Source organism: Camelus dromedarius, chromosome 9 (genome assembly GCF_036321535.1).
Source record: "Camelus dromedarius isolate mCamDro1 chromosome 9, mCamDro1.pat, whole genome shotgun sequence".
Lineage (NCBI taxonomy): Eukaryota > Metazoa > Chordata > Mammalia > Artiodactyla > Camelidae > Camelus > Camelus dromedarius.
In genome coordinates this window covers 18,529,467-18,546,701 of record NC_087444.1, presented here as the reverse complement: position 1 = coordinate 18,546,701, position 17,235 = coordinate 18,529,467, and the positions used below count along the sequence as shown (strand labels likewise).

Here is a 17,235-nt window from a genome sequence, read left to right as displayed (position 1 = left end):
GTTACATACAGTCTAACTTCCTGCATCTGTGGCTTAGGTGTAACTGTGGTTTCACTGTCAGATGAAACTGGATTGTTTGTTTGTCTAGGATGAACTGAAAACATGCCTTCCTTCTCTAGACCTTGTCCTTCCATACATAATAAAATGACCTCAGCTTTAAATAAAGGCCAACTAGTCTGTTCAGAATGGAAAAGCTTTGAGCTTGTAAGCATGGCAAACCTTTGTGCCTAGAACTCAAACCCCAGAGACAGCAACTTTTCATGAAATTAGTCTACATTTACATTTACAGCAGGCCAGGAAATAAAGTACTTTATTTGTACTGTCTGAATCATCGAGTCATGCCAGTGGCCAACAGAGACAGCATGGTGGCAAAAATGTATGTCAACTGATAGTACTTTGGCATGTTACCAGCAAGATGAAGCAATATAAACTAAACAGGAGGGTAAGAGGAAGACTGGCTCTGGAGCCAGAATGTTTCACTGGCCAAAAGGATTTCAGAGAGGTTTTCTGAAAGACAAGAGGGTAAGGACTTAATGTACTCTAATAAAGCAACAATGCAACATGAAGAGGATCACTGTGGATAAAACTAACAATAAAGAAGAACTGCATAAGTTGCTATTCTATTTGCCTTAGACTCATTATCAAGTACTACTGTGACACAACAGAACACTCGTGTTAAATCTTAAATGTAGTCATGCCCTGGATACTGAACCTCAGTATACACGGTAACTTCTCAGTAATACACAGAATGAACTCCTGTTTTTAAGGGGTATACTAAGCTCCATTTAAAATTACAGTTGGCCCTCTGTAACCACAGATACAAAACCTGTGGATGTGGAAAGCAGGCTGTACTACACCATTTTTAATAAGGGACTTGAGCATCTGTGGATTTTGGTATGGGGGTGGGGCCTGGAACCAATCCCCCACGGATAACGATGGATGACTGTACTCCTGTATCGAACAACTAAATGCAATGAATTTATAGGAAGCTTTGTTGAAGAGTAATTACTGGTGGATTTAAAATTTTGAAAATCATATTTTCTGTAAAAACAAAACAGAACAAAGTTACTCAAGGAACAGCTTAAATTAAATTAAAAGAATGAGAAAAGCAGCAAAGACCAGCAACCTAACACTGAAAAGTATTCAAATAAATTACACATTAGAGAAAGCTAAGTTGCCAGAACTAATTATCACTCAAGTGTCCTTTACCCTTTAAGAGAAAATTCCAGAAAAGAATATTTCATGAAATAATTCTTATCTCTATCACTCTTTTCAATCTTAAAATTGCTCTGCTGCCACAAGAGAATGCACTTTCTCTCTGACAGAGCAAATAGTTAAAGAACACCTGCTGGCACTGATTGGAGAAAAAGATCAAGAAAGCAAGAGCTGATCAGCCCTCATGCCTCAGCTGTGCTCTCACTCTTACCACCCCCGTGCTCACAAAATGAGATGCAGAGTTCAACACTTCAGTGCACCTATAGCGTATACTGTATATATGGGGGGGGGGGGTTGCTCAAGGGAAAATATTAGAAGCAAAAGTAACTGGAACCTAAATACCCCAAGTCATAAATAAATAAATGGAGGTAAAATTCTCAAAATTATCCAAGCTGCCTAGAGCAGCATGAAATCAAAAACCAAAGGTCCTAAGAATTTCTTTATTCATCTCACTCAAGTAAGAAATAGCATAGTTTTATAAAACTATAAAAAAAAAAGCTAAAAATAGATGAGGGTGGATTGGAAGACTTCGTATTGTTAAGATGTCAATACTGTGCAAAGTGATTTACAGATTCAGTGCAATCCCTATCAAAAACCAAAATTCATACGGAATTTCAAGGGACTCCAAATAGACAAAACAATCTTGAAAGAGAGTAAAACTGGAGGTCTCACACTTTCTGATTTCAAAACTTATTACAAAGCTACAAGTAATCAAAAAAGCATGGTACTGGCATAAAGACAAACATTTAGAACAATGGAAGAGAATAGAGAACCCAGAAGTAAACCCTTATATATATGGTCAAAGGGTTCTGATAAGAGTGGCAAGACCATTCAATGGAGAAAGGACAGTCATTCAGCAAATGGTGCTGGGAAAACTGAATATCCACATGCTAGAGAATGAAAATGGATCCATACTTTATACCTTACAAAAATTAAATACTTTATATCCTACAAAAATGGATCAAAGACCTAAATATAAGAGCTAAAACCATTTGAAGAAAACAGGGAAAGCTTCATGTCATTGTTTTGCCTATGATTTCTTGGATATGATACCAAAAGTACAAGCAACAACAACAAAAAAGACAAATCGGACTTCATCAAAATTTAAAACATTTTGTGCAAATAATACTATCAATAGAGTGAAAAGGCAATAATATGGAATGGGAGAAAATATCTGCAAATCATGTATCTGACCAGGGATTGATACCCAAAATATATAAAGAACAGCTACAACTCAACAACAACAAAAAATCCAATTAAAAAATGGACAAGGGACTTAGACATTTCTCCAAAGATATACAGATGGCCAATAAGCACATGAAATGATGCTCACTATCACTAATCATTAGGGAAATACAAATCAAAACCACATCATTTCACATACATAAGGATGGCTATTATCAAAAAAAGAAAAAGAAAAAGAAAAAAAGAGAGAGAAAGAAAGGAAGAAAGAAAGGAAGAAAGGAAGAAAAATTAAGAAAGAAGGAAAGAAAGAAAGAAAATAAATAACACGTTCTGGTGAGGATAAGAAGAAATTGGAATCCTCATGCACTACTGGTGGGAGTGTAACATCATGCAGTGGCTGTGGAAGAGTTTTTTTGGTGGTTCCTCAAAAAGTCAAACAAAGAATTACCATGTGACCCAGAAATTCTACTTCTACCTTTGTAACCAAAGGAATTGAAAACAAGGACTTAAACACTCATATGCCAATGTTCATAGCACCATTATTCACAGCAGCCAAAAGGTGGTGACAACTCAAGTGTCCATCAATAGATAAACAACAAAATGTGGTGTATACATGCAATGGAATATTACTCAGTCCTAAAAAGGAATGAAATTCTGATACATGCTACAGAATTTCAAGGATTAACCTTGAAAACATTTTGCTAAGTGAAATAAGCCAGACCCGGAGGGACAAACATTGTATAATTCCACTTAATTGCAATATCTAGAACAAGCAAATTTATAGAGACACAAAGTCCAACAGAGGTAACAGGTAGGAGGATGGGTAGTTACTGGTTAATGGTTACAGAGTTTCTGTTTTGGGTGATGAAAAATTTTGGAAATAGAGGTAATGGCTATACAATATTGTGAATGTACTTCACAACATTGAATGGTATACTTAAAAATGGTTAAAATGGTAAATGTCATATTAGGCAGATTTTACCACAATTGAAAAACAAAAAATATGTAGATGGCATATTTTCTGAGTCCACGTACAGGTTAAAATACCCTTACATTATTTTCACAGATAATATAAAATTCTTAGTTCAGAATTTCTATTTCCTCAAAATTTATTATAGGCATTTGACATGTTAGACGTATCTCCTGATAAACATTTTGTGGGTTGTCTCTTGTTTAGTGTTTCACTTCTTGATTGGATGAATGTACAATTTGTGTTTAATGCATGATCGTTAAAATATCCTTAAAATTAATAAGTGGAAAGAAAAATGAGGTACTGAAAAATAACAAGCTCATTTAAAGACATTCCCCTCTTCTTTCAGTAATGTCCCTCCATTACAGTACAGACAAAATTCTGTATACCAGCATTTAAGGACCGTCCCAATAATTATTATATATTGAAAAGGTAGCTTTATTAGAAGTACCAATCTGGAAATATAAATCGCTAAAGTGAAAGATGCTTGGGTCAAGGCCATTTTAAAACCAAATAAATTCATGTCCAAATAAATTCAAAGTAATCTGAGAATCTTAGAACAAGAAGAGACCTTAGCAATCATCTAATCTAATTCTCTTTATTATGCAAGAAAGAAAGCATAAAATAAAATGTTGCTAGAGTTAAACCTGGAATTATTCCCAAGGCATCACACCTGCCAAGATAGGAATTTGGAAAAAAGTAGCATCATATGCCCAAATCCATCACAAATAAGTAAACATCTTTATATATTTGAAGACACTTTAAAATGGGAAAATTAGGTATAATGGTAGTAAAGAAAGAGCCAGATGCTAGTATAATTCAACTAGGAAAAACCCTCAAAATCGGAGTGAATTAATTTTTCTAGTGTTAAATAAAATTTCAGAAATAATGTTACATATAGGAATGCCACACACATGGAATGAACCAAAACATATTTATCCTACGCTGTGTTGAAATCTGTAAGTAAATTCACTGTTATATATAGCCCTTTGTAATACATGTTAAGTATAAAGACAGAACTCTAATCTAAGACACGTTTTTTTAGCATTTGCCACTTGCCTGTAGTAACGTGACTGTAAGTAGGTTGAGCACACAGCTTTGGAAACGTGACTAGCAGAACCAAAGTCAATGACCTTCACTCGGTAGGGCTGGCGCACTGGATCGACGAGCATTATGTTTTCAGGCTTAAGGTCAGCGTGAATCAGACCAAGGCTCTTGAGCTTCATCAGGGCCGTGGCCACCTGCTGCAAGATTGGTCTGATGTACTTGAGTGGCAGTGGGCTAAACTTGTTCTGCTTTAGGAAATCATATAAGTTCTGCTCCAGCATCTCAAACACAAGGCAGGTATGATTCTTATGTTGAAAGCACTCGTAAGAACGGACAAAGTTATACTCATCAGCATTTTCACTGCTTAGGCGGGAAAGGATGCTCACTTCAATCTGCCCTTGTCTGGCATAGGACGGGTGGTTCTTCAAGATTTTAATAGCCACAATTTCCTTGGTGCTCCGCTTCCAGCACTTAGCTACCTGTCCAAATGTTCCCCGGCCTAGGAACTCCAAGACTTCATAGCTGTTGGTCATAGAGCAAAGGATCTCATGCTGGACCAGCTGGTAATCCCCTTCTCCGCTGGAACTGCTACTCTTCGTGGTCACAGTGGTGGTCGTGGCAGCAGCACCCACCACAGTTCTATTTTGCAGCATGAGAGGGGGATGTTCTTCTATGATCTGCACACTACCGTTGCTGTCAACTTCCTCACTTTTTCTTTTCAATCCACATTTTTGATATGGCTCAAGCAAAGAAACGTTGCTTCTGTGAGTCAGGGTCTGGCTGCTTTGGAAGGTTGATGTAGCAGCACTGGCCGAGCTATCAGCGGCTGTTACAACAATATGGTCCACTGCAGGAGCTGGGAGGACGAGGCCCTGGTCGTAAGCAGGGATATTGAAATTTGCTACCTGGTGAGAGGAGTTGGCTTGCCCTTGTGTGGCTGGGAGGGTTTTGCTGTGGGTATAATATTTGTCGTTGCTGTTCTGTCCAGAAACATCCCAGCCAGAGGGCTCTATTTTCAGTTTCTTTGCACTACAGAAGGCACTCGACGACACCGATGGGGGGGAAAACACCTGCAGCTGTGATGCCATACCTACATCGAGAAAGAGGAAAGAATTAGACCCTCAACTTTATACCCATCCCCTCAATTGGTACATAAGAAATCTTTCAGTTCAGAAAAACCACAAGTAAACATATACCTGGCTGGGGTTTTACTTTATACATTTTCCAAGACATGTTTTCCTATTAATAGAAGGATAAACACTTTGGTCTAATTACACATCAATCACCCTTTGAGACTCAGCAATAATAGGAAACTGTTGAAAGAGTATAAACATCTACAATATTTATAAAATAAAAACAGTAACAATAATAATAGCTTAGATGATTGATCACTTACTATGTGCCAAGTGGTAGTCTTAGCACTTCACACACATTACTCATTTAATTCTCACCACAACCCTTTGAAAATACTATCATTATTTCCATTTTACAGATGAGGAAACTAAGGCACAGAGCGGTGAAAGTAATTTGCCCAAAATTACACAGCTATTAAATGGTAGCACTGAAATTCAAGACCAGGCTCTTTTGTTCCAGAGTTCATTCCAGAGCTCTGTCTTCATTCCTGCCCTGAGTAACTTTTTAATCAATTACTTAAATTTAGCAATAGATGGCATGTTATAAAACTCACAGATGAACCAAATTTGGGCAGGATACTCAACATTGCTAAATAACAGGTCCAAAAAGATCACAAGGAGCAGACGTCATAAGGTGAATCTAGCAGACGACATTTAACACAAATATAGATTCCCTACTTAGGTCCAAAATTTGGCAAGCACAAAGCACAAGGATAAGAGATATAAGGTTTAGCAGGAGAATATATGAAAAACAGTTTGTTAGTAAGAGGAAACATTATGTAATAATGTTCCCCTCCCCTCAAAAGCTAATTCAATCTTAAACTATATTCACAGAAGTAGTAGTGTCCAGAAAGTGGAAGACAAAGTGAAGGCAATTCACTCTGCTCAGATCACACATAAAATAGGGTCTAGGTCTCACCACTACATTGTAAGAGGACCACTGATAAGCTGACCAGAAGAAAAGAAATCAGGATGACGTGAAGCCTAGAGAGACTCTTCTGAAGAACCACGGGAAGTTATTCTCAGAAAAATATGAAGAAAGAGAGTGAGAACAGCCCACCTTTCTGTTCCTAAATGACCCACAGACATCTTAAGCTCAATAAACCCAAAGACTAATCCCAAAGCTAATACTTTCAGAACAAAGTCCAAACATTTACCATAGCATACAAGCCATTTCATATTTATCTTCCCCCTTCTCAACCATACAACCTTCAGATGCCTTGGGGCTCCACAGTAATCCCTCTTCTCTTGCTCCACACTTCCCCCTTTTCAATAACTACTTCCCAGAACTGGTCATCTGCGAAAAATTCTCAAATCTCTCTCTAACCCGGACTTCTCTTGAACTCCAAAGCCTTATTTACAAATGACCACTCCACACATTAACTTACACACATCTCAAATGCAACATGTCCAATATTATACTTTTGAAGCCTCCACCCCACGCCCAGTTTCCTACCTCAATTATGGACCACCATACATCTAAAACCTCAAGCCAAAAAACAAGGAGGAAATGAGTCTCAGTTCCCTCATTTGTAAAATGGTGACAGCAATACCTACCTTAGAGGGTTATTCTGAGAATGATTTAATACATGTGACGTGCTTAGTGCCTAGAACTCATTTAATATTATTATCCTGACTCATTCCCCTCCCTTATTCCTCTCCCTTAATCCCCCATATCTAATCTATAACCAAATTTTATCATTCTACCTCCTAAGCATGTTTCAAATCAGCCATTTTTCTCTACCCTTATTGGAATTTTTCTAGTTCAAACTGCCAGTAGCCTCCCAACTCATCTCGAATGCACTCAGGGGATCTTTGTTTTTAAACTATGTAAATCAGAGGACCGCTCTTTCTGAACCACCTCCCTCCCTCTGCCTCCAGGGTTTTTCACTGCTTTGGGGATAAAATCCAAAATCCTAAACCTGCCTTAAAAAGCTCACCAAATAAGGGTTGCTGTGTCCTAAAATCTCCCCACCTCAATTCCTCCATTCCAGCCATACTGCCCTTCTTTCAGTTCCTGGAAGGCCCTCTAACATGTAGAAGACTTTCTGCTAGGAAAACTGTTTCCCAAGTCTCGCACGCATAAAATACACTCTCCACAATCACCACCACCAGTGCCGCCCCTCCCCCACCATGCACTCCCATAATACTGTGTACCTACCTTATAACATGAATGTTACATGTAATGTTACATTTCCAGCTACAGTAAAATTTCCAGGAGGGCAGGTACCATACCTGTCTTGTTCTTTTGCTTATATTGCCAGAATCTACCACAGATTCTGGCAATATACAGGCAGACACTCAGGGTGTTTTGACCCCTGCCTACCAACCTCAAGTCTACCTCCTACTACTCATGTTATAAAGTGCAAGATTTTCAAATGCTTGTTTTGTTTTCTTAAGTCCCTCTCTTTTATCCACTTGGCCCTTGAGATAGGGGGGAAGTCTCCACTCTAGTACATACAGTATAACTTTGTTAGTCATAAGAGAATAAATACACACAACCAGAAAGGAAGGAAACATGACAAGGGATGTTACAGAACATAAAAAAGCAAAAGTATACATCTCTTCGTGCCTGAATGCAACTAATAACCATCTGCACTGGACCAAATAGCTGGAAGGAAGAACAAATCCTAAACTTTCCATTTTAAAATGTGCTCTGGATTTACTTTAAACAAGAGTTTCCATAATTTACATGAACCTGGAGGGTAAAAAAGTGTAAATTAAAAGATAAAGTTACTGCAATTTAACTCCTAGTTTACAAATTTACAAATCATCTTGTTCTACCTATATCACTGACATAATATCAAATTATAATAAAGGAAAAACTGAAATCAAGTAGTGCCTTTACAAAATACATGCAAAAATATTTATCATAAAATCAAGTCAATTTTTGAACAGTGAAAGTAAGCAGATTTTTCAAATTTGTTTTCCGTATCTGGTGAGTTACTAATTTTAACAATCTATCAAAAAACACAAGCACAACCTTTATGTACCTAAAAGTATTTAGTAAAAGAATTTGAATACAAAATTTGCAGTGTGTAGCTATGTCTAGGAATACGGAGGCTCAAAGTAATAAAACTGAAAAGAATTCATTAAGTGTAATACCAAATTTTTAAAGTATGATCATAACTAGACACTTTTTAAAAATACTGCATTTACCAGAGGAATGTTACTGACAACTTTTCACCCAATGAACAAAATAATAGATACTAATGGCTTAAAATCTTCACACTGAGCACTGCAAAAAGCACTAGTTCTAGAAGACTGATCTGAAAGTTTAAGTATATAAATGAATATAATTCTTAATGACAAGCTTAAGTCTACCACAAGGGAAAGAATCCAGAATTTCATTGGCCTTCCCCCCAGCAAGGCTGTGTGGTCCTTAAGTCAATGTCATGCCACTAGGACTCTTACAGTGTGGCTAAGACTCATCCTGACCTCAACTAGCACTAGGTGAGAAGAAAATACGGAATCAAAATTGCCTAGAAAAATCAACTCTCTGACTTATGTAACACTCTGAAATTCAGCTAAAAAACAGACATTTCTAGGCACAAAACAAAGATACTATGTTCCATAAAATTTGCTTTGCAAATGGGGAGACACTTTTCTTCCTAGGCTGAGACTTCTCAAACAAAAATATGGAACAGAATTAACATCTGTGAAAAACTTACTACGTATCAGATTCTGTTAAGCAAATTACACGTATTTTCAATTCACGTAAGAATAGCTCCCAATAAACTAAAAGCTAAACTCCTGAAAATGTTGCACCTTTTGACTCCAGCAATATACTCGTCTTTTCATTTCAAACTTGACTTTCTAAGGATTTAACCATATAAATAAAATGACAAATTTGCCAACTGCATTAATCCTAAACTAGAATAGACAAAAGGCAACTGGTACTTACGTACTGCTAAAAAAAGAATTGAATTTTTCTAGAATCCAAGGCTTTCAAAAACAGTCAAATTAACAGCCTCTCCACTCCCTGCCATGGTCACAACTATTTAACAACATTTACTGGGTGCCTCACCCTATGGGCACTACAGGTAGATAATCTTACTATAAAGAATTCAAATATTACAACTATGAATGAAACAGTTAGATTTGACAACCAAGGTAATCATCTGACAATGTTTTGCCCTTAGTCTTTAGTAACTTTCCTCTTTCCCCCTGACACAACAAAAACAAATTTCTACTGCTTCTGCTTGGTGACATCTTTGCCCTTTTGATCAATTAAACAATTGGTGACCTAAATAACCTAAAATCAGTACTGTATATTGATTTCTTCCTCTAGCACTTGTCCTTGACTGACATGTACACAGATGTACATATTTTCCATCACAGTGATATATAAAGCGTATGCATATCATTAAAGTGGGTAAATAAGAACACACATTGTGTAAAAATAAAGGAAGCTAAGGTTGGGTAATGCTTTCACTGGAACACCAAATCTCTTCTCATTCCACCCTTACCGCACAATCCCGGACTATTTACTTCAATAGCCTAACTTGTCTCCCTCACCTGGTACACTCAAGCTCCTTTTTAAGCTCCCTTCTCCCAATTCATTCTTCACCTTAACAACTGAAGCTTTTAAAAATGTATAACTATTCCCCCATTTACAACCTTAGGATAAAGTCCAAAGTCTCTAACTTGCATTGTCAGACTTTGTAAGATCTCAACTCTGATTGTTTTTTTAGTCTTTCTCCCCCAGGCACTCTCTCTTTCAGTGGTACTAAATGTCTCTGGGTCTAGAGTAGGCCTTGATTTCTCCGCTTCAGTTCCTTCACATAGAATGTCCTCTCTCAGAACCTCATTTTACCGTCTAAGCCTTCGCTTCTTCTAACCACTACTTATCCTTTTGGCCTCTGCCTACAGCTTACTTTTTCAGTGCAGCACACAGGCCGTTGGTCTGGATCAAAATCTACTCCCTCCATCCCAGGCACGCGATTAGACTACATTTAGCCATCTCTCTCCAACAGAAAGTGATGTACCAGCCTTTGGTGTTCCTTTCCCTTTCCACCAGCAGGAACCCATAGAGACCCAGTTTCCACCATGAGATAACACCCAAGGGATGGCAGAGCAGCCAGATGGAAAGAACATGGAAGCCTGAATGATCACGTAGAGCTGCCCACCAGGAGCGCTCACTTCGACCTGGAACATTTAGTTCAGGCTGTTACATGAGAGAAAAACGATTTTCCTTCAGCTAGATTACTGTTTAGTCAGCCCTACGCTGACAAACACACCTAGGGAAGCTTTCTCCAGACCAGCTTGTACTAGGCTAAGGTTCCTGATAAAGGCACCCACAGCATCCTCTACTACTTCCTAGCACTTACCACACTTGTGCTTACTGATTTCATTTATTCATTTAACTTACACCGAGCACCCAGTATGTCTGCCTGGCACTGTTCTAGAGCCCAGTGATAGCAATGGTGTTCCAGATGGACAAGATCCTTTATCTTCTGGAGTTTACTTTCTATTGGGGAGACAAACACGTCCCCTCACCCAAGAAAACAGCAGCTAGTGATAAAGGTTATAATGAAAACAAACACAGTGATATGATAGAGATGGTGGGAGGATGAGAGATACTCTGGATTTGGTGGTCAGGGAAGGCACTGTAGGATGGTGGCACTTAAAGCTGAGACCTACTTGACAAGAAGGGGCCATTTCAGCAAAAGAAATAGTGCCAAGATACATTCTTGGCCTATTTGAAAAAGAGACCAGTATGGATGGAATCAAACAAGGGAAAATATAGTAGAAGCAGGGCCCAAAGAGGCAGACAAGGGCCAGATCACATACTGACTTGCAGGCCACTCTGAATTTTATTCTAAGTATGACTATTTGTAATTATTTATTTACAAGTTGACTTCAAAACTGCCAGTTCTCTGAGGGTAATTCTAGATGGCAGAGTAGGTATTTTTCGTGTGTGTGTGTGTATTACCAGCATTCATCACAACGGCTGGCATACAGCATGTGTCAAACGTTTGCTAAAATGAATGACTATAACAGGATCACATTACTTCTCCACACATGCATGTAAAGGAACCTCAGAAGTCAGCCTGACTTAAATTAGAGAAATGCTCACATGTCAAGATAGAAATTAGAGTCTCTTGTCTACAAGAGACCACCTTTCTAAGTATAGCGATCCAGAAGGAAAAAATAAGCTTGAAACTCTAAGGACAGCACTTGAATCAAAGTCCCCCACCCTCTTTCCTGTAGCACTTCCTTCATATGGAACCAAGTGAAACAAGCCAGTTCCCCAACTAGTTCGCAAAAACAGGGTGTGGAAAATGTAGCCTTAGTTGACAAAGGAGTAACTCTACAATTCTATATAATTTCCAGCCATTTTAACCAATTTTGTAATATTTTGGTACACTGGCTGAGGGGTGCTTTCCCTAGGCAGGATGTTTTTCCCCTAAATTTCAACAGTTCTCTTAGATTTATTTGGAATGACTAATCTACAGCAACAGAACAAAAGAAAAACAGGCGCTTCTGTGTCTGGTAAAATGGTACTTTCTTAGCATGTGCACAGGACAGTCTACAAGGTGTATAAAGTTTAGAATAAAGAAAATTATATCTCGAGGAGTTTCCAGCATAAGAAAAGTGACAAATTAACAAAGGATAGGTCAATATGAAACAAAAACACTAAGAGAGGACCTGTTCAGATCAGCCAGAAAAGGCCTAAGGAAAACAAGACTTAAGTAAGGTAACAACAGTTTGGCAGAGGGAAGGTAGAAGCAGCACTTACAGATGAATGAGATAACTTCTGCCAGTATATCAGGGGATGTGGAAAACTGAAACATGTTTAGAGTAAGATGTATTTGATTGGAGCAGAAGATATATTGGCAAAAAAGTACAGGGATTCTTACAGCTAAAATGTATCTTAAGAGATTCTAAAACCCCCTAATTCCAAGATGAAAAACAGTAGACACAAGAAAGTCAAATAAGTTTCACACAGAGCTGGTGAGTAGTACTGTTGGCAAATGATTCAGGGTTTCTGATTCTTTTTCATTAAGCACAGTGGGAAAGCACTGTACCAGGTGCCCTTGAAGAATCCAAAAGAAATACACATAAGTTTTCCTATCTTCAAAGAACTCAGAATGTTGCTGAGGTGATATGACACACAAAAAAGAAAAATACAAAAACAGGATGTAATTTTTTTTTTAAGTGTCAAATTATGCTCTACCAAAATACATAGGCATTTAGGAAGCTGGGAGATTAGGAACAAAAAACAAAAACAAAAAAGGAACCGAAAAGCAAATCAGTGATTGTTGAAGTGGTATGATAGAAAAATTATTTTGATGACTTGTGTTCAGAATGGCATGAAATGTAAAGAAAGAAACTGGGGAGGAATTAATAATTGCAACTTTGAAAAAAAGGATTGCTTTATATAGTCATGAAAATGAAAATAAAAGGGCAGATAAGGAAGTTCATCTTTGCAAAATTACTTCAAATTACAAAAGGACCAGTTACAATATGTAACTAACAACAAGTTGCACAAGTTCCAAGTGTAAGAAGCTTATAGGACAGGTTTGGCTCACTAATTTCTACTAACCCAACCACTGACTAAACTGTGCTTATGAAAACAAAACCACAGAATAAAAGAATTCTGTTTTCCAGAGAATTGTGAACCTTGAGATTATCTTCTTTTCTTTTAGGAGAGAGTCCCAGTTTGGTTTTAAACCTCAAGTTACCAATGTGCTTGCTTTGCAACCCATAAAACTACAATGTCCAAAGACAGGATGAACTATTCATGAAGCTATCACCAGCAAAAGTAGTACTTACTAACCAGAGGCAGTATATTTACAAGATCTTATTCACCATTTCACTCGTCTGCTGCTCTTTACTGGCTTGGCTGCCTCCAGTTCCAACCACAAGTACTTTACCAAAATATCCTTCAAGCCAGGAACAGTATTTTAAAGTCAATGATAACCCCCATCATACCATCATAGCAGTCTTTTTCCAACACTGAACCCTGAGATGATTACATGTATATACAAAATCACCAGCTGAATTAACAACTATTAGATAAAATGACTTGCTAGATTTTTAAACGTTTTACAGAAAGCCTTAGACCTACAAACGAAAAGAGCTAGTAATGATATGCATTCTCTATAATCTTAAGAAAAAAACCAAAACACTACAGACCAGGAATCAAAAATAGCTTTACACAAACAAGAGCAAAATTGTAGGTTTTGTTGAGGGCATCAGCCACTTAATTTAACCCCTCTTCATCAGAAGCAGTCAGCCATGCTGCTGTTTTCATCAGTTACTAGGAAACAAATAAGATAAAGGACAGATTGGGCACAAGAGTCTATGGTCGAAACTAATATTTTGATGCAATTATTGAAAATTCCTAAAGTGTCACTAAGAAAAAGCATCTAGGGCTGCCTCAAAATGAGTATCTACAACTGAGTCAGTGGTTTAAGTGGAGGAAAGACACACTGGAACTTGGGGTTGTTTTTTTCCCCTTCTCTAGCCCCTCCTCCTGCCCCCACCTTAACAGGAAAGAAAGCGCGCCCAGCATAAACACAGGCCAAAGCTCACGGTTTGTCACCACAACAAACTGGAGGTTACACCAGCGCTCCTGGAAACCGAGCCCCAGGTCTTGGTTGCTAGGCACAAAAAGAGCCTCTTTCCCACAAACCTGTGAACTGAGGGGGCGGGGGGGGCGGGGAGGGCTTACCCAAGAGTTTTGGTTGTTTCCTCACCCCCCCCCCTTTTTTTTTAAACGAAAGCTTTGGAAAAGTGGCGACAGACAGCAAAAGTTTCCCTTTGAGCCAGACCTCTAGATCTGCCTTGCACAGATGTACACTAGGTGGGCCGGTCCCACGTAGTCTCCAACCATCATTACAATTTACAAACCTAACGATTAAAGAACAGGAGCGAAGAGGATGAGAAGGCTTCCACACCCACCCCACCGCCGCCGTCCTCTCCAGACACCGCTTCCTGGTCCCCAACAGCACAAATAACCGAAAACCATGGCGCTAAGAGGGGCTGTGAAATCTACACGCACCAGCCACACTGGGAACCCGCCACGACAGCCGGGAAAAAACTGGCGGGGCGAGGAGACGCCAAGCGGCCCCCTGTCATCTAAGGACAACAACACGCCCAGGAAAGAAGTGGCAGGAGACTGGGGGAGTTGCCCCGAAAACAAACCCCGAGCCTCCCCACTTTCCTGGGAACGCCATCCTCTCCGCAGCCGGGAGCGGCCGGGTCCCAGGTGGGGGCCGCTGAAGGAGGCGCCCCCCGCAGGCCGGGCGACCCGGAGAGCCCGCAGCCGGCCCAGCCCCTCCTCGGGGAGTCTATGAGAGGTCGCTCCCCGCCGCGGCCCCTGCCCGCCCGCCCGCCGCAACTCACCGCCGGTGTGTCTGGTTCTCAGCCGCGAGCTGGGGCTGCCGTGAGGAGGCGGCGGAGGAGACGAGATCCGGGGCCCCGCCGCCGGGTCATCATACCCCCCGCGCGAGCCGGCCCGGGCCCCGGCCCCTGCCCCCCGGAGCCGTCCCCGCGCCCGTCCCGCGGGGGGAGCCCCCTCAGCCTCCCGCCCGCTCCGCCGCCCGGCCCCTCGCCGCCGCCGCCGCCGCCGCCTCAGCCCCGCGCGCTCCCGCCTCGGCCTCCCGCTGCCGTCCGGGGCCACCACCCGGCCCCTTGCTCCGCAGCCGCCGTTGTCGCCAGACCCGACGAGCTGAGCGCCGAGCAGCCGCCCCTATCCGGCCGGCCCCGCCTCGCGGGAACTAGTCCCCCGCCCCGCGCCATGACACCTACTGAGGCGGAAGTGCCGGAGAGCCGGTGGGTTAAGACGAACGCATAGTACTGATGGGACTGGGAGTGGGTGGGCCTCCGTGGGGAGCCAGCGTGGATCGAGGGCGGGGGTCGGATTCCCCGCCCCCTCCGCACGGTCGACTTCGCGGTGATTTAAAGGTGCTTGGTGGCAGTGTGGGGTCCAGCTTTAAAATGTCATCCCCGCCAGTGTGACATCACCAGCCGCTAGTGTGACACCCCCAGAGATTGGGCAGCGCGCGGGGAGGCAGTGCCTTCCCGGGAAGCCCCCTGCTGGTGAAAAATCACCTAGGTTTAGGCTTTAATGTTTCGTTGCCTTCCGGAGACGGTCTAGCTGAGTGACAGCCGCGTTTGGGATCCTTAAGCCTCCAAGCACATTAGAAGCCCCCTTAGGGTACTCTCCCATTGCCGCCTTGGGGCCCTGGGTTTGTATTAGGAGGTGAGAAAGAGTAGCAGTGCTCTGAACCCAACCCCTCAAAACCTGCAGTGAGCTTATACTACCATAATTTTCTTGCGTCTACCAGGAGATAGTAAAGCCAGGTATTCAGGAAATGGAATGCGTTGGGCACACAACATTCTGAAAAAAAGTAAGACACTGCTTGAAAACTAGGTTATCCTAATAAGAAAGACAGTTGCAATCTCCCAGGGCCAAGAGATTCTGGAAGACTTCAGACATGCCACTCACTGAGTAAAAGACTCTGATTCCTCAAGTGGGAAAGTTTTATAAGCAGTATATTAATTTTTTTCCCATCCTGCAGGTGCTAGAAGCAGCAAGGATCTGAGCCCTAGAAAGTGGCTGTGCAGCACCATGGATATCTGCACATACTCTTTAAGGAGAGGGAACATGTGTTTAAGATAAGATTCTGCTATCAAGTTATATTTCTCAGATCTCATTCATATATCTTTGACCTCTTGGGATCAAAGAGATCATTTTTGTGAAGATATGCTAAAATGGTCATACCACCTTTGGGTTTCTCCCTTTGTTTAGCACTGGGAATGATTCTATTTTATTGGGAACAGGGAAGTTTATTTCCCTAGAGGACCTGGGTTAGCAAAAGTGTTCAATCCCACAGGACAGTTTTGTTTGCTTATTTTCACAGGAACTTAGAGAACATAAAGTCCTACACTGGGCTGACCTGGGAAACATCACAACATGGAGAGCAGGTGAGCATGTGTGCCTGTGGAGCAAGGGAAAAGCCAGAACTAGTGCTCTGGGGTGGAACATACCCTGCTGGAAAAGCAGGCTTCAAAGATGCTAATTGCTTACCATACCCTGGTTCTACCCAACTCTTGTGACAGGCTTCTAAGCTCCTACTCTCCCAAGTTCTGTCCCTTTCTTCTTTTCAAACACATCTCAAAATTCCACTTTAGGGAGCCTTTCCTGATTGACCCCCACTTTATTCTAGGTGCTCAGTTCTGCATCATCACTTGACTACTTAATTTACTTCTTGTACCTTATTTATAATTGTTGATGTCTGTCTTCGTTGTTCTTAGGTCATTTCGTCAGAGTGTCTCACTACATAGAGACCTTCTTAAAATCTAGTATTTTCCCCTCTCTTAACATTATTCATTCATCCACCCAACCAATTGTGTGCCTTCTTGATGCCAGGCACTCTGCTAGACACTGGATCAGAAGCAAAATGAATAAGACATGGTCTTTTCCCTCAGAGAGCTTACAGTCTAGTGAGAAAAAAAAATGCATGGAGGGATTGGGGATTAACAAACACATACTACTATCTATAAAGTAGATAAACAACAAGGACCTACTGTATGGCACAGGGAACTATATTCAATTTCTTGTAATAACATATAATGGAAAAGAATCTGAAAACAAAAAATATGTATATGTATAACTGAATGACTTTGCTGTACACCTGAAACTAGCATTGTAAATCAACTATACTTCAGTAA

The 17,235-nt window shown here is 40.7% G+C and overlaps 2 protein-coding genes across 5 annotated transcripts in view; one reads left to right on the top strand and one right to left on the bottom strand.

Moving 5' to 3' along the window:
* HIPK1 (homeodomain interacting protein kinase 1) overlaps positions 1–15,374 on the bottom strand; it is a 48,186-nt gene extending 32,812 nt beyond the window's left edge. For 3 of the 4 annotated variants that reach the window (XM_031457857.2, XM_031457859.2, XM_031457860.2), the window contains exons 1-2: positions 14,905–15,036; positions 4,430–5,507 (exon numbers count right to left, since the gene is read on the bottom strand). In XM_031457857.2, the coding sequence (XP_031313717.1) occupies positions 4,430–5,505 (1,076 nt within the window). In that variant the 5' untranslated portion in view covers positions 5,506–5,507; positions 14,905–15,036. Of the gene's footprint in view, positions 1–4,429; positions 5,508–14,904; positions 15,037–15,309 lie in introns of those variants that run through there. The other variant, XM_031457858.2, reaches the window with a different exon arrangement.
* A 1,002-nt stretch (positions 15,375–16,376) lies between these two features.
* Positions 16,377–17,235, top strand: part of AP4B1 (adaptor related protein complex 4 subunit beta 1) — a 29,198-nt gene continuing 28,339 nt past the window's right edge. The window contains exon 1 of the mRNA XM_031457854.2: positions 16,377–16,488. The gene's annotated coding sequence lies outside the window, so the exon portion shown is untranslated. The remainder of the gene's footprint in view (positions 16,489–17,235) is intronic.